Source organism: Amblyomma mixtum, chromosome 7 (genome assembly GCF_055824585.1).
Source record: "Amblyomma mixtum isolate Tamu chromosome 7, ASM5582458v1, whole genome shotgun sequence".
NCBI lineage: Eukaryota > Metazoa > Arthropoda > Arachnida > Ixodida > Ixodidae > Amblyomma > Amblyomma mixtum.
The window spans coordinates 26,215,011-26,234,610 of record NC_143018.1 but is presented as its reverse complement, the minus strand read 5'-3'; the positions used below and the strand labels follow the sequence as shown (position 1 = coordinate 26,234,610).

General features: G+C 47.9%; 1 protein-coding gene across 1 annotated transcript; it reads right to left on the bottom strand.

The window, feature by feature from the left end:
• On the bottom strand, positions 1-18,223 carry LOC149335405 (acetylcholine receptor subunit beta-type unc-29-like). Its single transcript, XM_089552095.1, has 8 exons — positions 17,981-18,223; positions 17,051-17,208; positions 7,112-7,156; positions 5,778-5,887; positions 3,727-3,859; positions 3,014-3,162; positions 1,428-1,654; positions 1-1,114 (listed from the first exon to the last, which is right to left on the bottom strand). The coding sequence occupies exons 1-8, from the start codon at positions 18,111-18,113 to the stop codon at positions 795-797; spliced, it is 1,275 nt and encodes a 424-aa protein (XP_089408221.1). The 5' UTR covers positions 18,114-18,223; the 3' UTR covers positions 1-794.
• Between the last annotated feature and the right edge of the window lie 1,377 nt (positions 18,224-19,600).

Here is a 19,600-nt window from a genome sequence, read left to right as displayed (position 1 = left end):
CACAAGTGAATTACATTGATGTCGACGGAATTCGAAAAAAAGAGCAGCTTTATTGACAACGCGAACTTCAGCTCTCCCCAGATGAAGGCGTTTAGCCATCTCGCCCAAAACAGCCGCGGTACGCTGCAGGAGGAATATCCAAAGGAATATCCCGTCGAAAATAAAGCCCGTTTCTTCCGTTCACTGCCTAGGAATCATTTGCCGGAATGCTTGAGCATTGCATGATGACGTAATTCATGAGTGAAGGTACGAGTGGAGCTATTAGGACTGAAGCAGTCATAACAGTGAAATTACCAGGCTGCGACATTCCTCACAATCGCCATTTCCTGCAGACGTCCACATAGCATTACCCATGGAGATGCCTGCATTTGGCGGTGCGAAATTAAATTTACTTTGGGATCGACACGAAAAAAAGGCCACCAGAAACTATCGGATTACTGAGGCAACATGTGAGCGAGAGGGTGGCACAGATACCTACCATCTTCAGAAAAAGTTCTCGGGATGTGTGTTCTATGAACAAAAGACATAGTAGTGCTGCATGGCGGCGCAGCCGCCAAGTTATTTTATGAGCTGATGGAGCCTGCAGGTTTGCACATACGTTTAGACATTACCGGTGATTGACTTATGTGATAGCATTAAATTTTTTTTTCCGCGCACCCGTATACTGGAAACTTTTTTTGCCGATACAGCAAACCCTCTCCTCGACGAATGCCGCGGTGAACTGATCTTAGTGTAGTTCCATTTGTTTCAGGAACGCTTTGAAATATAGACATCCAGATTAGCTAACTGCCTAATCATAAAAGGAAACCGATTGCCATGAATCCGAAAACAAGGCACAGGAATCTGTCCACAGCCTGCGCCAAGGTTAGCCACCTCTGCCTCCTTTCCAGCCATTCGTCGAACGTCGGCGTCTCTTCACTGTCCCCTGTGTGGGAAGAAACATTCCGCGAATCGCTGCGGCTCAGGCACAGCGCAGTTCCGCAGGGGCCCGTCAGCAGTCGGTGGAGGGCATCGAGAACTCGGACACGGGTGTTGGAGCGCGACATGCTGATGACGAGGGCGCTTGCCGCTACAGTGAGCATTTCAACTACAGCTGCCATGGACAGGAACGCAACTGCGATGACAAAAAAAGAAGAAAAGATTGCTCAAGAAGTTAAGCTCGTTCGACAGGCAATAATAAATTATTCAGCTACAACAGTTGTGCTATATCCAGTCGAAGTTTCAGTTTCGTTTCTCTTAAGGCCTACACTATCATCATCAGCACTTTCCTAAAATAACTGAAGCACTAAATGTGATCCATTTCAGTATCAAGCACCCTTCCCTTCTTCGAAGTTCCCCGATTAGGATAAAAAAATGGCTGGGTACTTTTACGTTGGTACGGTAAATGTCCTTACGCTTTAATGAGGTACCGACAGCCCCAAGCTTACTTATCTTAGGAACCGTCACGGAGTCTCCCATCAGCTCCGCTATCCTGTAGAGCATCAGAGCAAGGAACAAGAAGTTCAGGCAGGCAACGGTGAGCCTGCGGTTCGAATCCGGCGGCATCCAGAACGCGGCCAGCATGACGAGAGCCGAGGCTACCGCAGGCACTGTGACGGTGAAGCGATACCTGGAGCCCAACCTCCGCAGGTGAAAGGTCACGTCCACGAAGGACCTGTTCGGTGTTGCGCAACAGTTGGTCAGTAAAGAAGCACAGCTGGCATGTCACGTGATGTGGCAGTGGATAAGCTTAATTGTGTCCATAGGCCCAGCGGTTTCACTGTAAATTATAGATCCCTAGGAGATATGCCTTGTGAGGACCAAGTTGGGACATAAAGACGCAGACAAGAAAATCTCTATATAGAGACAAAGATGCGGATCGCAGTAAGCTCGTCATGCCGTCTGCTTGTCCTAATAGATGACGTGTGTTTTGGGAGGATGGTGGATGGTTTCTTTTGGGAGGAGGGGAGAGTAACAGAGGACTGAGCATTAATTTCGACCACCCGATTGGTTGTTTAACGTGCATCGAAATCAGCAACATTTAAGGTAGGCCTAAAAAATAAAGAATGTGAGCAAACGGCGATCAAAGGCGTGGGCATGGAGAAGAGGTTATCGAGGCGTTCAGGGATTAAAGTCCCGTCCATGGATAGTTCCACTTAACACTACCAGTGGCGCTTAAAGTACCCAATGGAGATGAAGTGTGGAAAGAAAGAGTGTAGGGTTCAAAGGCAGGGGACTCTGGTAGTTGGGGAAGGGAGCTATAGCGCTACAAAGCCGAACATCACAGAAGAACGACGCCAGACAAGCGCTAACTTGATCTATCACTATTCCCTCAGAAGCCAGCAGACAAAAGGAAAACCGAGGCATGGGCTGGAAGCAGCATCATGCACCAGGAATCAAACCGTTCAAGATATGACATCTCGGCCATGTGATGTATCAGTAACACAATCTTTTCCTCTCTTTCTCATATGAAAACTTTCCAAAACCTGCACTCGCTCTTAAGTTCTTGCTATGAGCACGAGCAGACAAGGGTACGGGAACGAGGGGCTCGTTACGTCATACGTATACATATACTATATACTACGAATACATATATATTTCTCCCCTTGCCTGTATGTTAATTCTGTGCATCTCATTGTTTGCTATTTCATTTTTTTTTGTCCTAGCTACATTTTAGCTATGCGTTGTTTTTTCCTTTATTTTTCATTGCATCTGTGTTAATTATGTGTAAGTCATTGATCGTTACATATAATTCATGTAGTACGTATGCGATGTTGTTACTTTTCTTGTTTTGCTTTGTGTACTTTACTGTGTAATTTGCCACCCCCCTGAGCAATGTAACGGGTGACGGGGCCACGTCAGGCAAAAAATGAATTGCCTTTTGTCCCGTCACCTCTGACAAATCGATGTCAAAATAAACTTCACTTCACTTCACTTCACTAAACCCAACAGTCACAGAAACCTAGCACGTGTTATATGCCCGGGCACTAAACACACGCCTGCTCCTCGAATCCAAATAGCATACCATACGCACCTGTTCAGACCCGAGTGGTTGGCGAAGGAGACGCCAGTGACGTTCCATTCAGTGCTGGCGTTCGGCTGGTGCCTCCCCCACACTCGGCCTGCGACCAACTTCACCTCGTTGTCGCTGTAGGCGCTGGACATCAGCCGAATGCTGCACACCTGCACAAGGGGTATGGCGGGCTTCGAAATGTGGCCGACGGTCTCCTGTTGATGCCTTTTAAATAAATTCTCAGCTTCTAGAAATTTCTCCCGGCCGGACTCCAGAAGGCCAGCTAATTTCACCACAGCGCATTAACAAGTATTGCACCAAGACTAAAACGTACTGGCCACCGAGACACTGGTACATAGAATCTCTCACAAAGAACATTTGCTTTTAAGTTTCCTGCCTCTCTTTTTTCTTCCGTTTGGAACTGGCCTCTATCCTGCTAGAGCTTGAGCCTCTCACAGACCAGTTCGAGCGTCTCGCGGGCGACTGGCTGCCTGGGAGTAATAACAATAATGATAATTTATTTATTCTCATAAACATAGAACAGTTCCTGTCAGCCGAAGCCAAGGAATGCTTGAGAGGCAGTGCCTGAGGGTTGGAGACGTCTGTAGCATTCATAAACATATTTTAAAAAAAGGTTCGTAAATTTAAGAGAAATTTTAAGAGAGTGCAGCCTTAAGCGTAAGCACATGTTATACCATATCAGGGCTTAAAGCTTCTTTGCAAATAATTCTCACCTGCTCGTCGTTAGGAAAGTCCCTTGCGTCCACAGAGCACGGTGAGCGAACCTTAGTACTGTAGCACATCCACATGCCCGCCTCGGGAGTCACTAGTGCCAGCCGCGGGAGAAAGTCTGAGTCTTCTTGTCTCCTGCACGAAAAGCCAAAGTTACAGCCTTTCACTGTGTAGGCAGTAGAAGTGCCATCAGAAAGAAATGCTGGCGTGTGTCTCTGCGTTGCCATTCAGTGAAGCCTCCGGCTCCTTTTCAAGCCGACTACATGCGCCGGCCCACGTCGAGAGGGAATATAAAAAAATTGTAGGAGACTCCTGAGCTCCGTCTGAAGGGTATCACGTGATAGCATTAATGAGTTAACGCCCACATATGCGGAATTGCACACTCTCTGCATTTATACGTCCGTGGGAGACTTTATAGCACTACTGGCGCAGTGCCGCGGCGCAGTGGCGCAGTGGTGCAGTTTGTAAGTTATGCGCCAGTGCCCAGCGATGGCAAGAGCCGCGAAGGGAAGGGCTAAATTGTGCGAACAAGGTTTTTCTTCCCGGGCAACCTCTAGCGACCAATCATTAATTTAACTGACACCTGCCACGGTGGGCAGTTTGCTCGCAATCTGGTGGGCAGGTTGCGAAGACGCCACAAAGTCACGAGGCCTAGGTGGCCCACCCAGGTTGGCTGCTTCTCTAGGGATCTCTCGCTCATGACGACGCCGAATCTTCGGCAGAGCGAAAGCGTTAATAGTATCGCGTTATCGCGGTATCAGTTATCGTGTTATCGCGGTTATCGTTATCGCCGTTATCGTTATCACGGTATCAGCGAAGAGTGATGCCTCCAAGCGAGAGGCGAGTCCGGAGTGAGGAAAAGGGGCGCCGAAGACGCGCCTGCTTGTGCGTATGACGCCACCTAGTGCACGTCATCGGCAGATACAACGAGGCGCACCAAGTAAGGATGTAAATAATGCAGCATATGTAAAAGCATAAAACAGTCATTATGGCGAGCCAAGAAAGCCAAACAAGTTAAAGCGAAAATAACTGATGGAATTCCAGGCAATCGGATGCTGGAAGATGAAGGGCCATAAAAAAACCTCATCCTGAAACTCATTCTGCTTACGCAGTTCCTCACATCAGACTTCTGCTCATCTTTGAACTCCTTAGTGCGTTAGTAGTAGAGCTTCCACTCGGCCGCTTAGCCTTTGTCGATGAGGTGTCTCTGTGTGCTCACTGGGTTGTTAGCAACCCGCCATAGGTCGTTCTTGGTGGCAGATCGACCACCTTAGTCACGTGACCGTGTGACGTCATCCCAACCTGCACTCTGAATTGTGAGAAAACTGTCCACTGTGGCAGGTGGTAGTTAAATTAATGATTGGCCACGAGAAGTGTCTTGGGAAGAGCAAACTGTGTCTCACAACCCCCACCGATGGCTGCCCCTGTCATCACTGCGCAGTGGAGCATCACTGAAATATTGCACCACAGCGCTGGATTCCGTTTCATGATTTACCTTGCTCCACTGTTAGGTGAAAAAGGGTGATTAGAAGTAGTGGACCAAGAAGTATTCGAATATTTTATTCCTCTGGTTCCTAGTTTTATGTTTAGCTAGTTACTTTCATTCTATCTTAGAATACTGGCGTAATCTGAAGAAGTAGCCTGACAACTCAACCGAACCTGGCGTAGCTTACTCATTACATTTTTATTTTGCGTCCAGTAGCAGTGCTGGGTATCTTGGCAAGTTATGACCGCTTGTAATTCAGGGGGTATATGCTAGATACCATAGAGACGCTCCTCTGTGTTTGCTACTCTCGTTGCAAGATGCGACCTCTAATGGAAGGATGGCGGCGTCGGATGCTCTCTGGAAGGATCCCGCTAAGCGCTCGTGACGTACCCCGTGACGTCACCCTATTCAGACCAGTCAGCACGGCATGTTGGCCGTACTTCCCTTTTCTGCATTCCTCTTTGTTTCCTCTTCGCACTTTGCGTTACGCAGGCAACGACATCGCGCACATAGGGGAAATGTAATGTAGCCTCAACAGATGTCGCTGCAAAACCAAATGATACTCACGCAGTGACGACGTCCACTCGAGGCCACCACACTTCACTGAGGTCGAGACTGACGTGGGGCACTCCCTGGAAGTCCTCCTTGCTGCCCTCCAGGCGATCGTCCTTCCAGTTCTGCACCGTATGGCCAAATGCGAGAGTGTGACAGGGCACCAAAATGGCCATGCCGCGCATTTCTAACTTTTTCGAAATTTTATGACGATGAAAGGGAGAGGTGCAATAGTGCGGAGCGCTGCGGAATAATTTCGACCAGTTGGAGATCTTCAACGTACACTGACATGGCACAGCACACGAGCGCTTTTTGCGTTTCACTTCGATCGAAAAACGGCTGCCGTGGCCGGCTTCTAACCAGGGTCGTCATCATCATCATCAGCCGGACTACACCCATTGCAGGTCAAAGGCCTCTCCCATGCCTCTCCAATTATCCCTGCCCTTTGCGAGCTGCAGCCACCGTATCCCCGTAAACTTCTTAATCGCATCCGCCCACCTCACTCCCTGCCGCCCCCTGCTACCTTTGCCTTCTCTTGGAATCCACTCCGTTACACTTAAGGACCAGCGGTTATTCTGCCTTCGCATTACATGCCCTGCCAAAGGCCATTTATTCCTTTTATTTCGACCAGACGCCACTCCGCCCGCTTACGGTCTCTTAACGTTCCACCTATCATTTTTCTTTCCATAGCTCGCTCCGTTCTCCTTTTCTTAGCCTCCACGTTTATGGCCCGTAGGCAAGTACCGGTAAGATACAGCTGTTGTATACTTTTCTCTTGAGGGATATGGGTAAACTGCCATTCATGATGTCAGATAGCGTGCCATATGCACTCCATCCCATTCTTATTCTTCTAGTTATTTCGCTGTGATGATCCGGATCAGCAGCCACTGCCTGCCCAAAGTACACGTATTCCCTTACCACTTCAAGCACCTCGCTACCAAATGTGAACTGATGTTCCCTTGCAAGGCTGCTGAACCCGAGTACTCCGTATCTGTAGCAGTGTGCCTTAACCACTGAGCCACCACCGCGGATGTTCACATGGGATGTAAAATATTTTATCTACCTGCACCATTATTAAGAACACTGCACTTGTTTTGCGAAACTTCATATTATCCCTGAAACGAGTGCCTTCGCTAATAAGTGCACGAAGCTTGCATAGCCTCGGTGCTTAGAGAAAATACTCATGCAACATTAATATGCGCAGGTGCGTGCAAATGAGTTGGCATGAAATCAGGCAAAACACTCCGAGACATTTGACCCACTGCTGGGATGAAGTCACAATAATTACTGCGACAATCCCCTCTCCACCAACATACACCTGTTAAAGAAGACAGCGTTAATTCACTTACCATGCACAGCCAAAGATGGACCGAAAACCAACCGTCCGCAAGAACCTGGAATAGGGTATATACTCTTCGGCATATGATACAACATGAAATGACATCATGTAATTATACTGTGAGGTTCCTCCTGCCAGTTTTAACCGTACAACGCTGACCAGAGGGAAGAATAATAAAAGCGTATTACAATAATAACCGCCATCAGTCTAGCTACGACCCCTGCAGTACAAAGGCATTTCCCTTATCCCTCCGATTAACCCGGTCCTGCGCCAGCAGTGGTCACCTTATCAAAGCAAACTTCATTATCTCATCACCTACGTAACTATGTGCGGCCCCTGCTACGCTAACGTTTCTTGGAACCCGCTCCGTTATATTTAACTTACTCGGTTACCTTGCCTTCGCATTACATGGCCTGCCCATGCCCGTTTTTTTATTCTTAATTTCGACGAGATGTGATTAACTCGTATTTGTTCGCTGGTCCGTTCTGTTCTCTTCCTGTCTCCTAACGTCGCACGCATAAATTTACTTTTCAAAGCTGACTGCATTGCCCTCTGTATCGTCAAGAAACAAAGGTACGCGACCGTTTACAAAAAGCGGTCTAGCTCCAAGAGCGTGTGAATCCTCAACTTGCTTCTCTTTCCGGCTTCAGTACAAGTTGAACCATTTCAATCAGCTTCCATGTTTCTGCACTATAGGTAAGTACTAGTAAGATGCTGTCGTTATTTACTTTATTTTTGAGGGATATTGTTTAGCTGCTATTCATCACCTATTGGATAGAGAGTGCCTCCCAAATGCACTCCACCCCATTCTTATCCTCCTAGTTATTTACCACTCGTGGTTCGGATCTGAGGCCAGTACCTGCCCCAAGTGGATGCATTTCTTCACCACTTCCAGTGCCTTGCTACCAATCGCAAACTGCAGTTCTCTTCCCAGACGGTTTAACAATGCTTTAGTTTTCTGCGTATTAATTTTTAAACCCACCATTCTGCTCTGCCTGTGTCATTGGCCATGCTTTGCAATTGGTTCGTTGAGTTACTTAGCAAGGCAATGACATCAGCAAATTAGAAATTATTGAGGAACGCTGCATTTAATTCTGTCTTCTACCCTTTCCAATCCATGGGACTGAATACCATTGCAAACACGCGGTAAATAGTACTGGAGAGATGAATAGATTATGCTTCCCGGCCTGACGCCCTTTCTAATGAGGATTGTATTACCTTTCCTATAGAGGAATCTATAAACTGCGCAGCCGAAATAGATATTTTATTGCACATTTTCATACGCCTCTTCTACACCCTGGTTCCGCAGTGTCTTCATGACTGAAGTTAATATCAGGTGTTCAATATATTCTTCGCAGTTCCACATAACCTCATTGATAGGGTGGATTTAGTTTATTGTCCAGTAGGCTTCACTAAAGCCAGCTTGGTCCTTTGGCTTACTGAAGGGTAAGGTAGCTGTAATTCTATTAGCTATTTGCTCGGTAAATATCTTGTAGGCAGCGAACAGTAAGCTTATTGCTGTGCAGTTTTTCAACGCCTCCGAGTCCTCTTTCTTATGGATTAAGATAATGCTAGCGTTCCTCCGAGAAAAAAATATGTGAATGGTATGTAAACTACGCTGTCTCTGTGGCTCGAGCTTAAAGTTTGACGAAATGATTTAGATGCGAGATCGGAGCCACACCAGGGGTGGTAGTAAAAGAAAGCCCTATTTATCATTTTGGGTGAAAATGAGCATAATACGTTAGAAAATGAACGTAGTTGATGATATTCTTTCTGAAAGGGATGATATTCGGGCGTATGGAATAGGTAATGGTATTCGTTTAGACCGATAGAGTGAATGAAAGGAAGGGATACGATCTGTATGGAATGAGGACTCAGTCGTGGGCTGCGTTTAGGAAACTTGTCAACAGGAGTCGGCTGTCGCTGACGAAAGACAATGTTCAATGGGGCATGATCTGATTTCTCAGTTGTTCATTATCGTATATGCGGTGGGGTAACGAAACTGCGCTTGAATAAGGAATTAAATATGCAAATTACTGAGGGGAGAGGAACAACAGAGCCAGAATTTTAGTCTCTTCAATTTCAGAAGAAGTAAACCCGACGTCCTTACGATGTGGTGGACGTCTTCAAATTGAACGTGAACGTGAGCGTGCAAAGGTTTAGCGGTGCCGTTAAATGGCCTGTAGGCTGGGTCGTACGTTCGGTCCCTGAACCATCTCCGCTTGAGGTGTTCGACATGCGAAACGTAGCTGTCATCGAAATCTTCGCCTGCAAACCACAAAATTCACAGGGACACCAACTCTGCATTGTCTTTTGGCATTGCGAAAGCATGACCCGCTGTTGATGCCTTTGCCGCAAGTGAAGCTACTCCTAGTCTGATGACGTCACTTCTCTGCAGCCAACGGGCGAATTTTGTATCTGACGACGCATTTCGGCCTCATGGGGCTTCCAATGATATCGCATTAAAACAGCGACCTCAGTCTGTACGAAGATTATTAATGCACGTTCCATCAGTTTACAACAGTGCCAGAAGACGAGATTCTTGATAAAATTGGGAATGAGATCGCTGTTTTACGCTACTGCGTACTGCAGTACGGTACTACTTTACAGTGCGATACTGTCCTGTACTAGACACTGCAGAGTGGTATAAAGTGCACTAAAAAGACATGATCATCTTGTGTAGTCCCATGAGATCAATATGGTAAACCATTGAAAGCAATGAAAGCATTGAGTATTTATACTGTGCATAGGTGATAAGTAGTCCGGAAGGTATTAGGGTCATAGGACATGCAAGAAAGCTGACCTATAAAAGAAAACGTGGACCACTGCGATTCAATGATGTTTTTCTATTAACGGGCTTCTTTTCAGAGCGACTGCAGCTATAATCATCAAGAATAACATTAACTATTGGTAAGGTGACGGCAGTCGTGACCTCTGCTTACCACTTGACGCGGAAGCGAAGGTGACCTCCGCTACAGCGGCGATGAGGAAGAACCAAAAGTTGCGCTTCATTGGAACCCCTTCCGTTTACGCGTGGCAGATATGCCTCAACAGCAGCCGTCTCACGCCAAACAGCGCCTATGAGGAAGTGCTTCGTTTCCGCAGGGGGCGTTCTCGCCATCAGTGTCCGATTCCGACAAGCTTTCCTCCTCTCCATAAAGGCTGTGCTCAAGCAGAAACGTCAACGACCGCTGAGCTGCCTTTGTGTTGTTTTCGATGAGTGATAGAAGCTCGTTTTAAGGGTACTTCTAAGGTATAGTTTGTGCGACTACTGCTTTCGTGTATAATGTGTGTATTGCCCTTGTATTGCCTTTGTATTACCACCGACAAGCAATGAAACCTATGTAAGGGCTTCATCATGCAGAGGGTTTGAGACTTGTGCCCCTTCACCCGAGGTCATTTTTGGGCATGAATGAAGGTTCAAGTTAAAGACTATATACGATATTACTATAAGATGGTTTCATTGCCAACTCAACCGTGTTGGGGGCTCCGCAAGGATATATGGAAAAAATTCAGGAGGCACTTTGACTGTGTAAAGTGCGTATAGAGGCGAAAGCCTTTTCCGCACCACTTTGACTGCTTCTGTGGCACTGGTGGCGTCACAAATAATTGAGTACTAATTACTAAGTGATGACAAATCACTAATTAATGGTTAATTACTGATTAATACCTGAATACTAATTAACTGCTAATTTTTTTTTTATTCGTGAAGTCTGCCTTGAGGCATAAGTTGAGAAAAGTGGGAGTGGAATGTAGGTTACAGAAAGTTAAAAGAAGGAGTGTAGACCAGTTTCGGCGAGGTACTCGCATAGGCTGCTGGTGAAGTGATTGTCCGTAGTCCACTTCACATAGTCCCCGTCACGGTTCCACCACAGGCCGACCTCCCTGAGGAGCCGTTTTCTAATAGGGGCCGTCGCTGGGCAAGTCCACAACAGGTGCCGCACATCACAAATGTCCGGTGCAGCGCCGCAGTGAGGGCACCTGTCAGTTGCTGGCAGATATTTATCAACCCACCGATAACGGACAGATGGGGTCAGGGCCGCCCCTGCCCTAATTAATGACGCTTAAGCTTCGCCTTTAGGAGTGGAACGCGACAGCGTGTTGTAGCGCTGCCAGGGAGTCCACGGAACGCCACCACCCGTTCGGCGCGATGCCTTGCCCTTTGAACGCAACTCTTTTTGAGGAAAGGGAATGGCGCAGTAATTCTCTGTCATTTCGGTGGACACCTGAACCGCACCGTAGAGGATGGGAGGAAGTGGGAGTGAAAGAAGAAAGACAAAGAGGGCCCGTAATGAAGAAAATGAAAATTGTATTTGAGGAAAGGAAATTACGCAGTAACTGTCTCAAATGTCTCGGTGAACACCCGTCAAAATTCAGGGGGGGGGGGGGGGGCACTTTTTTGATCTATAAAATTGAGGTCACTGATGTGTGGTTAAGATGTTAAGCTTCGCCTCTAAGAGTGGAACGCGACAGCGTCTTGCAACGCTGCCAGGGAGTCCATAGAATGCCATCGCCCATTCGATTCTACGTCTCGCTCGTCGGTAAATTGGTTTTTGAGGAAAGGAAATGTATCTGTCTCGCATATCTCGATGGACACCTAAACCTCGCCGGAAGGGAGGGGAAGGGAAGAGGATGGGAGTGAGCGAAGACACCGTTTTCACTAGACGCGCCTTTGTTCATTCCAAACCATCGAGCTGCCATGGCGGAGTGGATAGCATGCTCGTCTCGCACTCTGAAGACCAGGGTTCGATTCCCGAGCTCGACCAATTTCCTACTCGGTTTTATTTATTTATATGGCCTGACTAGAAAAGTTGGTTACGCTAATTGGGTAATTAAGCAATTAACTAGGCTCAGTCCCACTTATTTGGAGCATCACTGTACGATCCCTTCAATTGGTTGCTGGGTTACTAGCCAAACTACAATTGGCCCCGTTTGAAATTCGCGCACTGTGACGTCACGACCGTTTCGACCAATTGAAAAGCGTGACATTTCTGTCGACAACTGCTGCTTACAACGATGAGACATTAAAGGCTTCCGCCTTAATAGAGGATTCTTCTGCTGTATAGAATGATAGCGAAGTAGTAGCAGCAATAGTAAAAATCACAGTACTATTAACAGTAATAGTAGTAGCAGTAGCGAGTATTGGTAGCAGTAGTAGTAGTAGAATTAGTAGCCGTAATGGTAGTGGTAGTAGTATAGTAGCAGTAGAAGTTGTTGCAGAAATTTCGACCACCTGGGGTTAAAGAACCCCAGGTGGTTGAAATTTCTGGAGCCCTCCACTACGGCGTCTCTCATAGCCTTAGTCGCTTTGAGACGTTAAGCCCCATAAACCAAACCAAACCAAGAAGTTGTTGCAGCAGCAGTAGGAGTAACAGTAATATCAGTCTGTTTCAGAAAACTATGTTAAGTTAGCCCTCGCACGCCTCTAAAATCGCCAGTAATGTGAGCAACTCCTAAAATCTCTTGCTCCTGGTTGTTGACCAGGCTATTACACTTCAACCTCTGCAACGTCTGGCCAAAGCCTCTGAGGACGAGTGCCCGCTGTATAGTGGTGTGTACATATATAAATGCAATGGAATGATGACGATGATGATGGAGATAAGCATTTTTTCTTGGGGGGGGGGGGGGAGTTAGTACGCCAGTACACCTGCTGTGCCCCGCCATCTCGTGACATCGTTTGCATCACTCAATAGAACTTCGTTTGCGAAAAAATATTACAGAAAGAAAAATTGAGAGACATTTGGTGAGGTTTAACGCTCCGAGTGGCACACCGTCTTTGAGGGACGTCGTATTGGAGGGATGCGAACGCGCGCTGACATCGCACAGAACACGGGGTGCCTTGTGCGTTTCCCGCCCATCTTTCATTCCCAAGCCAGGTAAAGCCATTAACACCGACAACCTCCGGCCCATCTCCCTCACTTCGTGTGTGGGGAAGCTGATGGAGACTATGGTCCGCGACAGATTGTCGGCTTTCCTGGAACAGCAAAACATTTTCGCAGACACCATGTACGGTTTCCGCCCACACCGATCCGCACAAGATGTCCTGTTGCAACTTCACAAGGAGATTCTCGACCCCGTCGAGCACCCCAGCAATGATAAAGTAGTCGTCGCACTTGACCTGCGGGGGGCTTTCGACAATGTGACCCACGAGATCATCCTATCCCACTTGTCGCAAACAGACTGTGGGCGCAATACTTTCAATTATATCAAAGAATTCCTTACAGATCGCCAATCCTATATCCGGCTGCAAGACACAGAATATGGCCCATATCAACTTGGCACACGAGGGACCCCACAGGGAGCTGTCCTCTCGCCATTACTATTTAATCTGGCCATGATGAAGCTCCCTACCCAGCTGGCAGAGGTCGCCGGTGTGCAGCACGCTCTGTATGCGGACGACATCACCCTCTGGGCAACACAACAATCGGTTGGAGACATCGAGACCAACCTGCAACAAGCGGCAGCTATTGTGGACGAATACGCTCGTCGCTGTGGTCTTGAATGCTCCCCGAGCAAATCTGAATTTGTGCACATACGCCCCAACACAAAGTGCACAACCAAAATTGCCCTTTCCCTACTTAGCGGACCGATACCTGAACACGAGGAGATCCGGGTACTGGGGCTTTTCATTCATCATAGGCGCAAGATAGACACTACCCTAAACAAGCTACGTAAGGTGGGGGACCAGGTGGGTCGGATGCTCCGCCGGGTGTCCAATAAAAGGGGGGGACTACGATGCAAAGATGCCCTGCGGCTGGCCAATGCATTCGTGACCAGCCGGATTTTATATTCGGCTCCCTACCTCCACCTACGCAAATGCGATGAGAATGCCTTAGAAGTAGTTCTCCGCAAGATTTATAGGAGAGCGCTCGACCTCCCCATAACGACGTCCAACAAGCGTCTCCTCGGTCTGGGGATGACCAATACCTTTGGGGAGTTACGAGAAGCTCATCTTAACAATCAATACTTGCGCCTAAGCAAAACACCTGCGGGGAGCCGCCTTCTGACCCGCTTACACATATCCTACGCAACACATACAGAAGAACGGGTCCGCATCCCTGAAGCCTGGCGCTTTGCACTCCAGGTGCGACCCCTTCCGAAGAACATGACTGCAGACACCCATGATGGTCGCCGTCTCGCGCGGGCGGAGGCTATTTCTCAACAATATGGCCATAAGCCAGGTGTCTTCTATGTGGATGCGGCCGGCCCACACCATGGGGGTTGGTACACGGCGGCCGTCATCCACCAAAACACTACAGTTCAGGGCCTTACTTTCCGTGCCCCAAACATTACATTTGCGGAAGAGATCGCCATTGCACTGGCCGCCGCAGATCCCGAGTCCCGAGTCATTATTACGGACTCCAGGGGCGCCTGCCGCAATATTGAGCAAGGGTATATTCCAGACCGTGCTTTCAAAATTCTCCACGCATGCGAATACACAGGGTTTCTGACCCATCGTACCATCGTGTGGGCTCCGGCTCATGCGGGTCTTGAGGGGAACGAGGCAGCAGACGCTGCCGCCCGCGCGCTTACTCACCGGGCGTCGCCTCATCCGCAGCCTGATCCGGAATTCAATTTCAATCCGGCCATCACCTTTAAAGAGATCACTTCTCTTTATCAAAATTTTCATGGTCTCTATCCCCCTCCCTGTAAAGGCCTCACCAGGGTGGAGGAGCGCTGGCTTCTCCGCCTCTGTACCAATACTGTACTGTGCCCGGCAGTACTTAAGCACTTCAATTCTTCTTTCTCGGGCGCGTGCCCACACTGTGAGGAGGAGTTTTCGGACACCTACCACATGGTGTGGGCATGCCCTTCCAATCCTGCCTACCCACCCCACCTCCACCCCACTCGAGAGGGCTGGGAAGCTGCCCTGCGCGGCTGCTCCGAACTCCATGCCCAACAGGCATTGGTAGCTAGAGCCCGGGCCGCTGCGGAAGCTACAGGGATTCCGGACTAGGGATCCCTCCTAGTGTTTGTAAGGGGCGGGCCCTTCCGGCTCGCCCCATCGACCTCTAACTGTAAATAGGAATAAAAGTTTTCCTCCTCCTCCTTCATCGAAACGCGGACGCCGCGGCGGGGATTGAACCCAGGTCCTCCGGCTCAGTAGCTGAGCACTGAGCCACAGCGCCTGCGCCTCCTGCTTTAAGCCTCTTCTGCTTTAAGCCGTCCACATAAACTCTTCTGCTTTATGCTGTTCTGAAATCTGTGGCCTAGTACCGTGGTTCCACCTGCTTGCCTTGTGAAACGCGCGGGAGTCATGCTTCGCTACAGTTCACTTCCGTGGGACAAATTAATGCGTGAGCAATAAAGCGGCCATAAAGAAAGGGGCGCCAGTCTGTCCGTTTACAGTGAAGGGGAGAGAAGGGTAGCGCGAAGGAGTAGGTTACATGACGTCATGAATGACGAAGCTTAGAGCGAAGAGGTGCGCCACGACTGAGAGGAAAGGAGGAGTCAGAGAGCTGCCAAAGATTTCGAAAAAACTTGAATGGCAATTCGCAAAAGAAATTCGGAAAATAAATGCAATTGGAAATGGAAGAACTGGAATTAGATCTAAAATTAAAATGAAATTAAAAATAAAATGTGAAGAATTGAAACTGTTATAATTGTATTTGCAGGTAAGGAACTAGGAAAGGTGCAAAAAGAGAATTTGTCAAAATGAAATAAATTGTCATTGTTGCGAATGAATTCAGGTCAACGCAAATCTCTCACGAAATGGTATCCCATATGCTAACGCATTCCTCACCGCATCCATCGCACTGATCGCTCGTCAATCTTCTTGGCTTGCCGCATTAGTTTGCAGTATGGATTTACTAATAAACGATTACCTTCAGCTCGCAGCTGACATACTGTCAAAGTGTTTGGGCCCTTTCGCAATGCATGATCACGCTGTCTGAGTGATGCGTCGACAGCCGAAATTATGTGCGAGCCTTTGAACCACTCGGATCAAGTGTGCCGTTAAGTACGGCACACATTGCAAGTGTATCACCTCATCATACGCCCCGCCGTGGTGGCTCAGTGGTTACGGCGCTCGTCTGCTGGCCCGCAAGACGCGGTTTCGATCCCGCCCACGGCGGCTGAATTTCGATGGAGGCGAAATTCTAGAGGTCCGTGTACTGTGCGATGTCAGTGCACGTTAAAGAACCCCAGGTGGTCGAAACTTCCGGAGCCCTTCTTTACGGCGTCCCTCATAGCCTGAGTCGCTTTGGGACGTTAAACCCCAATAACCCAATAAACTAAACCGAACCTCATCATACAGGGAAATGTAGGGTAGAGATAGTGCAACTTTTTGACTCGAACAACGCTCAAAGATGCATAGAAAGATGAAACCTACGCAACCCGTGCGGCCCCAGCTATGGAGGCTCGCTGAAAAAATGTTTGGAATGACACCGAGAACGTACAGTGCCGCGAGTGGCATAAAATCTATCTAATTACATTTGCTACGTTACAGGACTGAGAAAGAGCATAGTGGAATCGAGATTAAAATACGGGTTCATGGGAATCCTTCTAGAATCAAGAGGTATCGAACCTGACTTGGGGTTACGCGTAGAAAATATAACCGCTGGTCGATTTCGCAATGGAGTGAACACCAAGGAGAGGGAAATGCAGTCGGATGTGGCAGATAGTCGGGCTGCTTAAGAAATATGCGCGAACGTTGTCGCAGCACCTTGCTCAAAATTGGAGGTTTATGGGGGAGTATTTTATCCTCCACTAGATGCTGATAACGTGTAGAATTAGATTAACTGATGTCGACGGGGATGGTGATTGTGAAGGCTACAAAGCAGCAGGCTTCATGGTAACTGAAATGGCGCTTCAGTTTTGTTCATTACCGCATTAAATCGCTTGTTTTCTAAGAAATGCACAGCCGCCAAATTCTGAGGAAACTATACACACTACAAACCGAGCTTTGGTAGTCGCTGTATACTAAATGCAAGTAGGTTTAGCTCCTTACGATGCGGTAGATATTCTCAAAATGGACGGGAATGTGGACGACTGTCGGTTCTGAGCTGTTGTTTCGAGGCCTCGTGGCTGGGTCGTACTCTCGGTCCCTGAGCAGCTTCCGCTTGAGGTGTTCGATGTGCGTCACGTAGGTGTCATCGAAATCGTCTCCTGGAAGTCAAAGACACGGACACCGCTACATATTACGTTACGTGAACGCACGAGCTGTCGCCTTGCTTTTTAAACAAAAAGAAAGCGAAGGTCTGTACTGCGGTCTAGTATGCTACGTGATAGGCGATGACATATTCTTTAGTCCTGTACTATGCTATTACTATACTATACTATACTATACTATACTATACTATACTATACTATACTATACTATACTATACTATATACTATTATACTATACTATACTGTACTGTACTGTACTGTACTGTACCGTACTGTACTGTACTATACTGTACAATACTATACTATGCTATACTATACTATACTATACTATACTATACTATACTATACTATACGATACTATACTATACTGTACTGTACTGTACTATACTATACTATACTATACTATACTATACTATACTATACTATACTATACTATACTGCAGTGTGCTTACGCACTGCAAGCGAGAGAGCAATGTCACCGCATAGACGGCTACAGAGCTAGCTGACCACTACTAAGAGCAGAAAGCATTGAAATTCAGTGACATATCTTTGTTAGACTGCACAGAGGAGCCATCTACGACTGAGTGGTTCCACCTCTTTCTTAGTGATACTAGTTGCACTATCAATACTGCTACGCTACTGTTAGCAGCATGTAGTGCGACTAAACTAACTACCAAGATAATAGTGTGCGCTAGTGTCATTACTGCATCCTCTTCGCAGAACGACGTTAAGGATCAGTAAGGTGAGGACGGTCGCTAATGCTGCTTACCAAGTGACGTTAAACCGACTGTGCACCGGGCCACAGCACCGAGGAGAACGAGGAAAACCAGGCGCTTCATCGAAACCTTTTGTTCTTGCACACGGCTCGCACGCCAAGCAGCATCCCTGAAAAAACGCTGCATTTGCGCTGGGGGGCGTTCTTGCCTCCTGTATCAGATTTCAACGAGTGTGCCTCAGCTCCGCACAGACTCCATGTGAACAGACCCGCGAGCCTACGGAGGCGCTGCTTTCCAGCTCCTTTTTCTCGTGTGAGAGAAGTCTATTTCAACAGTCCCGTGAGCTAGCATGACCCTTGAGGTGCTGTGTGGAGTAAGGTAAAGTTGAAGACATCTTTGCCAAATAACTCGTGTTTTGTTGGCTGTTCATGTGACCAGCCGTTTTCGCACTTCATGGGCGGCTATCGTCTTCGTAGCAGCTGCGTATATCTCGTTACGGAAAAGTCAATAACTTCACCACTCCGGAATACAGGAATCTTCTGACCAATGAGCAGGGTCAGTTGGGTATGGCTACATGATCCATCTGTGCTTGGAACCCACCGCTGTGGCTTTGGCGCGAAGTTGCTGATCTCAAGGTCGCAGCTTCGTTCCCGGCCGCGGCGGCCGTGTTTCGATGGAGGCGTAATACAAAAGGCGCCCGGGTTCTGTGCGATGTCAGCGCACGTTAATAATCCCCAGGTGGATTAAATAAACCCACAGTCCTCCACCATGGCGTCCCTCATAGCTCATGTGTAGCTTCCCAACGTTAAACGCCACATTTAAAAATTTATATCTCAGCCTAAGCCATATGAGTGTGCAAGCAGGCTCTCTTAATAAGGAAGGAAAAAAAAGGGGGGGGGGGGGGCAGTGGGGGTTCTCCAAACTTGAAATGTGAGGTAGATGGCTCGATTCCTAACCTCTCTGAATTTCCACCTTATCTGCTACCATTACAACTAATTTTAGGCGTCAGTCTACGAGAGTTTTATTCAGACCGTTCATGTCGCCTGCAGCTACTTTCGTTTTGTTTAATTACTGTTTTGATGACTACAAGAGTGGTGGGGTACCTCCAACTCAATCAATCAAATTATGATTGATGAAGCAAGTAGTTCTTCGCCTGCCGTTGAAAACCGATGAAAGGGCGTTATTTCAATTGTAAATAGAGCTGTGGCAAAATGTAGGGTTACACTCTCTTGTCCCACCCCGGCTCTAAATCTTCGTATCCTCCCCCTCCCGACCAACATGTCCCCCGTCCTGCACGCCGGCCGTCGTCATGCGGCCGCGCAGCACCATTCCCCTCTCTTTGATACCCAGGGTGTAGCCTACACGGATGCCTCCTTCGTGGCTCCTCGAGGTTCCTGCGGCTACGCCCTGTACCATCCCCACCTCCCCGCTCCTGAAACCCACACAAGCGCAGGAAAAGAAGCACTGTCCTCGAGGTCCTCGCCATTGCACATGCCCTTCAGTCATTTGCTCTCGTTCCCTCTCTACAAGAGTATACAGTCTATTCAGACTCACAAGCCGCTATACACCACATACAGAAACGCACGCTAACCCCTTCTCTCCAACAGGAGGTTAAACGAACGGTCTCCACATTGCAGCCTTCCATCATTTTCCTCCGCTGGGTCCCTGGGCAT